Source organism: Accipiter gentilis, chromosome 21 (assembly GCF_929443795.1).
Source record: "Accipiter gentilis chromosome 21, bAccGen1.1, whole genome shotgun sequence".
NCBI classification, from domain to species: Eukaryota; Metazoa; Chordata; class Aves; order Accipitriformes; family Accipitridae; genus Astur; species Astur gentilis.
The window spans coordinates 3,520,552-3,529,626 of record NC_064900.1 but is presented as its reverse complement, the minus strand read 5'-3'; the positions used below and the strand labels follow the sequence as shown (position 1 = coordinate 3,529,626).

The following is a 9,075-nucleotide window of genomic DNA, read 5'->3' as shown; positions in this document are numbered from 1 at the left end:
ACCGAATACCCTACTGTGCTTTTCCTCATCGGCTTTTCCTTTTTCTCCGCGGTGGCCGAGGTTCCTAGTACAGGAGTACGAGTCTGACAGGCTGCTTGACTTCTACAAGTACTGAAAACCGGGGGGAAATTTTAAGTTGCGAGTCGCAGGCACCTGCTGTTTTTTTTAGGTAAAGCTTGGCTTCGAAATAAGGGGACAAAGTGTTCGGGGATCTTCTACCAGCCAATTTTCTTTTGCAGGTCTTTTTTTTTTTTTTTTTTTTTTTATTCTTTTTCTTTTTTTTCCCTAGCAAGGTAGATAAGTTTAACATTAAAGAACACCAGCGTCTTGATCGGGTGTCCGTGGGGGGAGACCAGACTGCGATCCAGTCCGGCTCGGAGACCCACGCCAAGGCAGGGCTGACGGAAAGGACAGATCAAGACCAGACTGGGTTAAAAAACAAGCCCGAAAGAGAGTGAAAGAAGAGAGGGACAGCTCTGAGCGGACTGTCGCCAACAGCTTGGCATCACTGACCTTGGTGTCATCAGAAAGAAAGTGCAGCCTCTGCTTCACTGGAATGAACACGAGATGCTTCGAAATAAAACAGCAACCTTTGGTTTGGTAAAGAGTTAAGTGTTTTCCCATTCAAGACAATCTTATGTGGAATACTAACAAGGTAGTAAAACACAAGCAAACTAGTTTTAGAAACAAGGCCTTCGTGCTGGGCACAAGAAATCAAGAGTCATGTTAAACTTATCATCTCAAGAAAACAAGAGTGACTTTGGGGAACAGTGTGGGGAAAAAAAAAAAAATAGAAGAAAGGCAACAGAAGGTCCCCCTGGCAGAAAAAACCACCGCAGCCTCCTACAGCGCAGCATCCCTGGGGGGCGCGGGGGGTTTCCCTCCCCGGGGGTCCTTTCCGCTCGCCGGGGCCCGACCGCTGCCCCCGGCACAGCCGCAGGGAGGGTGGAAAGGCCGAGCCTCGGGGAAGCCGCTGCTGCTGCCGCCCAGCCGACTTCTGGGCGCAGGATTTTGGGGGGGCGGGGGGGGGCAGGGGGGAAGAGACGAGCGAAGTCTAAACGAGCTGCTAGGGCAAGTGTCCGAACGAAACCGGTCGCTGCTAGCGGGAGGAGGAGAGGGCAGGGTGGGCAACTTGGGAGAGATCCAGAACAAAGCCACGGCTCCAATGAAATGAATGACGGTGGAGACGGTTTCCTTTCGTTCCGCTACTGATCAGGGTTATCACCGAAACCTTACAGCACTCAAAGAGTTAGAAAGCAGGGGGTGGGGAGCAAAGATGCGGGTTTGGGGTGGGAGGCGTTGTTAATAAAGGAGGGGGAGGGAAGAAAAAAAAAAAAAGAAACAAAAAGGGAAATAAAATTCAAAAAATCATGGAAGCGAAGGCACTCCAAACTATATAGATACACTATACATCGCTAGAGTTATTGTTACAATAATACAGGCCGGTACCTACTGTACAGAGTTAAAACTATATGGCTTTAAAAAGCTCGTCTACATTTTGTCTGATTATTAAACAGAATCACTGCCCTGAACGGTAACTTTTTGCTCATTAATAACAGTTCCTGGGTCCACATATTTACATACAAAACAATAAAACTCAAAATTCAAAAACAACCAAAAATAATAATGTACAAGCTTGAATTTGGTGAGGAGCTTTGTTTTTTTTGTTGTTGGTTTTTTTTTTTTTTTTTTTTTTTTAATTATTTACAAAAAAAGGTTATTCAAAGACCTGGATCTAACTTGTATAAAAGAGTGTGTGATCCTGCCATGATCCTTGAAAAAAGAAATAAAACCAGAGGGGTGCCCCCAACCCTCCCCCCAGCCTAACACACACACACACGCACACATGCACACACACACGACACACACAGAGACGCCGGCACAGTCACGAAACCAGAGAGAAAAGCTCTTAACTCCCCTCCGCCAGTCTGAAGCAAAAAGGTAAAACAAAAAAGAAGAAAAGCCACATTTCCTGGCACAAGCAGCAATTTTTCTTCATTATTTTTATTACTTTTTTTTTTTTTTTTAAAGACTCGGTCATTTACTGCCTCCAAATAACAGCGTCTGTGGCCGATGCTTCAGCGGTCTCGCCTATACAGCAGATCCATACCCTGCCACTGTCCTACTTTTTGAGTTTCCTGCATCTATTTGGATCACTGGGTCAACCAAGCTCCTGCACTTACCTTTCGGGACACCGACCGGCCGAGCTCTCGCGTTAAGATGCTCTTCAACCCTTTCTATTAAGTTGCATGTAACGATTTGGAAAGCCTTCCGTTTCTAAACGTGGGCGTGCTTTCCTTTGCGGCCAGCCAGAATTTAATGACAGCTAAAAAGCTTTAAAACCTTTTGTTTTGTTTTGGTTTGTGTGCCCAACAGCAAATCGCCAAGGGATTGATGAAAACATGAGGGATTTATCGGTTTCACGGTAGGTGGTCACTCACCTCTTGAAACAGCTCCTGCCTCCCCCAACCCTCCCCGAGTGTCAGGCAGGAGGGAGAGGGCAGGGCTTTTGTCAGCTCCAGGGCTGCTACGAGACAGTTTTCCAAAAAAAAAAAAAAAAAAAAAAATCCCACATCAACAGCATCAAAGGTACAAGAGGAAACACACCGAGCTCGTGAGCAAAACCCCCTGCCGCCCCCGCGGCTGCTGAGCTTGCCGAAGCCGCTACCGCCGGCAACCGCCAGGCCACGCGAAGGTCCGCGCGTTCCCAAAAAGCAACCGCTTGCCTGAGAGATCCGCAGGTCAAATAACAGCTCGATAAGCACCAAAAGGCGACTACGGTTTCTCTGAAGGAGGATAAGGCCGCAGCAGACACCAACCGCAAGCCTACGACAAGATCGGGTCTCCAAAAGTCTCGTTTCTACGCCGCGGCTGCGTCCGGCCGCTCACCCGACCCTTTCCCGAGGAATATTGCTTTGACTTCAGGAAAAGAGACGTGGATGCTCACGCCACGCGCCGTCGCAGGGAGGAAACCCGGACCCTGAACAGATGGGACTAGAACAAGCATTCACCTCACGCTTCAGTCAGACTGTTTTGAGATCGTAGACAAAATAAAAAAAGCAGTATTGTATCTATGTATACATGTATATATTTATATAATATATATACACACACACTCATATATAGCCAGCTTTCCTACAAGTCAGCAGGTACAAATTACTGTCGAGAGCACTCGGATGTGTATTTTATTAATATTCTACCAATGTAAAAACATAATGGCGACGTGGCAACGCGCATCAATAAATAGAGATCAAAAAAAGCAAGAGGTTAAAAAAGATGAAATTAAATACAGATTCTAGCTGTGGATTTAAAATCGAAACTATCAGAGAATGTGGCATCCTGCAAGTAAAAACTGCAGTTAAAAAAAAATATTACAAAATAAACCAGTAGACTCTTACAGTTCACATTATAAACCCTGGTGTCCTTTTCCTGTACGCACCTTGGGAAAGGGAAGCCTGTTGAAATCGAGAGCCGGGGCAGGGCGGGAGGAGGAAGGGAAAAAAAAAAGAAAAAAAAAGAAAAAAAAAAAAAGAAAAACCCACCCAAAACCACCAAGTTTTCACAGTGGCCGCTTTCCAAAAAGTCCCTTAACGTCCCCGGCTGGGCTCCCGCCCCCTCCAAGGGTTTTGTTCGTCCGCTCTTCTCTGCTGAAGATGGGAGCCGACCTACCGGCCGCCTCCACCGGCCGTTTTGCCCTGCGCCGGCCCGCGACGGGGGGGCAGGAGCTCCGGCTGGGCAAAGGAGCTGCTTCGGTAAAGCTAACCGCTCGTGTTCGTGCATGTGTGTGTATTATATTATATATAACCCACTGGGGTAAGACTTTTCCCGTAATGAAGCTGCAGGTTTCTTCATCGCTAGCACTGATTTTTTAAAATGGAAGGCTTCCACTAGCGGTTCAAGCCTTAGACACACGGCAAACCCTCCCCCCCCACCCCACGGCAACCTATTTTCCTACCACGTCGCCTGCTCCCCATACCGAGCCGGGGCAGTTCTTCAGACAACCTGGGATATGGATTCACTGACAAGAAACGCTGAGCTCTGTTGAATGACCCCTGCTAAGCTCCCGACCAAATTCAAGCTGTGCACTACATCAAAGTCCGAAACTTCACTTAAAAAGAAAAGAAAAAAAAGAGGTTAAAAAAAAAAAAAAACCAAACAAAAAAACCCGAACTTCAGCAGAGAATTAGGTTTGGGGTTTTGTTTTGTTTTTTTTTTTTTTTCCTTCTTTCTGTTGTGGGAGGGGGGCATGAGGCAAGAGTCCTGGTTCTGAAGTACACAACAGCAAACTTCCAACATGAAGAGATTGTCGAGGGGAGAGACATTGGTGTGTTGTATTGCTCCGCTTTCCCTCCTCCCCCCACCTAGTCCCCTGCCCCGGACACCCTGCAGAGTGAGAATACAATGAAACTGGTTTGTATTTATAGATATTTTACAAGGTTAAATAAGAACAACAATAATAATAATAAAAAATTGAACACTAAAATGAACAGGTTGGTTGGTTTGTTGGTTTTTTTTTGTTGTTGTTTTTTTTTTTTTTTTTCCTCTTTTTAATTTTCTTTCCAAATGTGACCAGTGTTGCTGAGCAAGACTCAAATTACTGGTGATTTTTCCTGTGCAGCTGGCTGCTTGGTACCGGTTCAGGTGGAGTTGGAGGCTGATGCTGTAGCTACACTATTGGTCTGAACTCGTTCTCCTGCGTTAACATCTGCAGCAAACGACAGGCGAGAGGAAGGGAAAAGAGAAAAAAACAACCAGTATTACCTCCAAAATACAGACATATTTAGAACAACAGCTAGGACATTCTCCGCACAGGGAAACCCACGACTCCCACCGAGATGCCGTTTGATTAGGATGCTCTTCCTGACTTCAGGGGGTGCAGATGGAACACTTTGGTCCGGGGAGAGGGTGGGAAGGGGGTCTTTAAGCAGGAAAAAAGCAGCCTCGAGGGCAGAGGGTTGCAGGCCAGCACGCGAACACCCAGCTGGGCTCTAATTTTGCAGGACGTAACATCGCCCGTGGTTACGCTCCAGTAACTCTAACTACAAGACAGGCGCACTTGCGCCGCCAACGCTAACGCATCAAGTATCGGTGGCTGCTACGAGGTTTCACGTTGGTGCTGAGGTTTCGTATCGTTAGCCTTCTTCTAACAAAGCTGCCTGTTAATTGTGTGAAAGAGCGCAGACAATGAACGTGACAAGCCTGCTTCCCTGGCAGAAACAGCCTGTGTGTTAATGTGTAATTCGTGCACTTGTTGCCTCAGAAAACATCTTTCAAGTCTACTGCTTTATTCTGTGTTGCTCAACCAAACAGTGGGATCTGCCACCCCCTGAACTGCTGAAGCAGACCAACGTCAAGGCCTGAAGCCAGTAACGAGGTTTACACAAGCATACGGCATCGTTAAAGGATCGGGTCTCTGCAGTAAATGGTCTCCAACACCTTGTCTTCCCTTCTCTGGGAGGGACAGTGCTCTGCAGAGAGACAAGTCATAGGATCACGGGCACATGTCAAAGTGCATTCTAAGAAAACACACGGTTTGCAAAGAAATGCCAAAAGCAAATCCACTGTAACTGTGTTTTCAGAGGCCACATGCATCAGGTGTTTTCTCTAAAAAACCCTGTTCTTCCCATTAGAAGAGTTAGTAGGAAAAAAAAAAAAAAGCATCAACTTCAACTGGAACCATCCTACATGGCATCTAATTAGCACAGTCACAAAAAGATAAGTGGATGAATGGTTAAACACATAAAATACTCAACACAATAAACACAGGATGGGAAAATGATATTAAGCGAGGTTTTCTGCAAGAGACTGTCATGCATTTCTCCCACTTAATTTAAGTAAGGTTAACTGCAAAGCTATCAATACTGCAGCAGGAGGGAAAAAAAAAAAGAAAAAGAGAGGTATTATCTCAGTACAGAAGAGGGCAGACTGGGCAAACAGTGCATTCGAAAAAACACGGGGAAAAGGGCTCATAAAAATAAAGAATAGATTTACTGACCTCAGACTGAAGGACAGTATGACTAGCATAAATAGACCTGACAAAACACAACTGGTGGGCGGTGGGGATGCAGTAATACTTCTCCAGCCCAGAAGAGCTGGCGAGGCAACGCAGGCAGGCAATGCTCTACAGTCACCTGCGAGCGAAACCCCGCTCCTCTCCTGCCAGGCTGACCTGACCAGAGCTGGAAGTGCGGCCATGAGCAAAGGCAATGAAATGAATGAGAGTCTGGAGACGGGCAGCGCTTGCCGAGCGACAAATTAAGTAACATACACAGACAACGGCAACAAAAATAGGAAATCAAATAGCAGCATCCAGGAATACAAGGGACAAGTGGGAAGAGAGGATGATGCCCATTTGAAAAGGAAATACTGCGACAAGTGTGGGGGAAGAAAGGGAAATCCTCGTGTGGGCAGAGGATGCAAGACAACTGCTCTGGGAGTTTCCCGTTCCCTTTCCTCTCACCCCAAATTAATTGCAACCCCTCCCTCACAAAGGAATGGCCACCATGATAAAAAAAAAAGCTCACACAATTATAGCACTAAGACAGCAGGACAACAGTACCAGTGCTGTTTGGAAAGCTAGCCTTGCATGCGAGAAATGCCCTCCTACGTGGAGAATTTCCCCGAAGGAGCAGCTCCCAAATCCCACATGCATGCAGACCAACTATGATCACGGAAATCAAAAATGACCCAGCCAGACAGCTAATAGTTTCCATGTGCTAAACTCTCACTGTGCCTGTTCTAGTTTAATTTCCAGGTATGGATAATCTCCAGTTAATGCAACATCTGCCGTGCCTGATGCGAGCAGTCCAGCTGGAGTCTGTACTGTTGGCAGAGGCTTTCTCTGTATGTGTACAGAAAGTGCTTGTATTTCATTTGCTGAAATGAAACGTGCCTTTTGATCTATTCCTGAAGACAGCAGAGGCTGAAATAGTTATCATTACATTGCTACTGAGCAGAGATAAAAAAAAAAAAAAGGAGGAGATGGAACTACTTCATGTAACATATGCTCCTTTTCTATCATCACTCTAATGGGGGAGTTCCTGAGAAATATACACGCCACATGTTAAAAAGGAAATAAATCAGGTGATGCAGCTCAAGACCATTTACATGGAGCTTTTCACAACAATATAGAGAAGTCCACCCAGGCTGGGACAGAGAGCGGAGCCTGCTCAAGGCTGTACTGGCTCCAAACCTGCAAGAAAATGCAGTATTTTGACATTCCAGCTTGTTCTTTGACTCTGCACGACAGAACATTTGGGGAACAAAGACAGGCTCGTTCCAGAACATCTTTGCTGAAGCACCAGAAGAAGAGCACAACTAGAGTACGAGGATCTTGGGACATTCACTTCTCCTCACCATGAGAAATCAGTATTTGGGCATAAGAGAAGAAAATCCAGGCCTTCGGCAATGCTGCTAAAACCTCTGCTTTGCAAAGCAGCCGCCTGCGCTGCTGTGGAGTGAAGCTAGGAGCTGACACCAGCTTCCCGGCACGGGACAGATGACTACGCAGGAGGCTGCGGCTTGAGGTCAGGGCAGCCTCCTTGTCCTAAAACCACCCGCCTGACACCTCTGCCTGGGAGGGCAAAGAAACCACATTAGGGCTTAAGCGTGAGCCGCTTCTTCCAAACAGAGGGCAAAAGTATCTCTCGTCAACGTAGAGCACCTCCTCCAATTCAGCTTTTCCCTCTGAGGAATGCCGCGGCTCTCTTGCAGGGTACGTGGCACTCCGTAGGAGCCTCCCGGAAAGGAGAGATGGGGCTACAGTTCAGAGAAGGACAGAGACGCCAACTCAGTCTGAGAAAGCCCATTAGCACTAATGACAGCATTAGCTGGTTGGATCTGTAGTGCTGACAGACCGCGCTGCTCATCTGCAAAGATACAGAAACGGAACTGCCACCAGCCTGGAGTCCTCACAGGAGAGCTGAGGAGACAGGCCAAGGAGGAGAAAAGCCCGTTTTCCTATTGTGCCTGCCTACGGATGTCGAAATCCAGGGCTCAGAGCAAAACTGGCGAGCTTGAAAACATGCAAGCTCTACTCCTCTATCGTGGATCCAGCCCAGTGCTGAGCTTGCAGAAGCCTAAGCAAATTGCTCGCCCCTCTTCTCCTGATCAAGGAATTGAAGTTTTCCAAAATTCCTTCAATGGGAATACCATAAATGCGCTAAATCTTATTTTATGGAACGCTGTGGTCGTTTTCAACTGCCACACACTGGCAGGTAACACCGGCTCTAATCTGTTTTGTTGCCGAAAGTTCAGGCACACCATCGCATTTGGGATTACACGGGATCAACGCAGCGGGATGCCTAAGACGATGACCCCAGCATCCCTGCTGGCGCAACTTCCCTGCAGATGGCAATTACGCTCTTCCCATCTTCACGCTGACTAACGGAGGCAACTACTGCTGCTGGCTGTTCCAGGAAGAAAAACACGTAGTCACACAAGCAGATACGCATTTGGCTTGGTGTGCACGCTCCTCTCTCAGATGCTGTGGCTACGCAGCTACGAAACCATCCTCCTCCTCTTCCTCCAGCTAGATCAAGTCAACATCCACACAAATAAAACTGCACTGGCATTTTTAGTCAAGGGCCACTATAATTCACGGAAAGCTAGCACACCGTTTCAAGCAGGAGCCAATAACTCCCACCTTCCTTTTCCTCCACTTTGCTTTAGACATGCCACTAATATCGCAGAGAATTTCTCACAAACGTTTAGGTGAATTTACTAATGGTGGTGCAGCAAGGTTTCATACTCCCACTGCAAAGCCAGGTTCCGTTAGTACAGCGAGTCCAGCTTTATGCCTCAAGACAAGAGGACATTTACAACAAATACATTTTTTTAACACTCAAAAATTACTGACAGTAATTCCCCTGCACTTAAGAACACGATCCCAGGATTACTGCTGCACTGTGCTATCGAAATCACCACTGTGAATCTATCAGTTAACAAAAATTACTTGTTTTGGATAACTTTTAAAAATGCAGTTGTGTGTCACATTGGTTAGCACAAGGGCTAGTATTGCTGGCTTGATGAAACTGCACTGTTAATGTGGTACGTTGAAAAGCCAGCCTTTCCATC

The 9,075-nt window shown here is 46.7% G+C and overlaps 1 protein-coding gene across 2 annotated transcripts in view; it reads right to left on the bottom strand.

The window, feature by feature from the left end:
* Positions 1–226: 226 nt before the first annotated feature.
* The window catches only part of GSK3B (glycogen synthase kinase 3 beta), a 153,436-nt gene continuing 144,587 nt past the window's right edge, over positions 227–9,075 (bottom strand). For both annotated transcript variants that reach the window (XM_049824231.1, XM_049824233.1), the window contains one exon: positions 227–4,705. In XM_049824231.1, the coding sequence (XP_049680188.1) occupies positions 4,638–4,705 (68 nt within the window). In that variant the 3' untranslated portion in view covers positions 227–4,637. The remainder of the gene's footprint in view (positions 4,706–9,075) is intronic.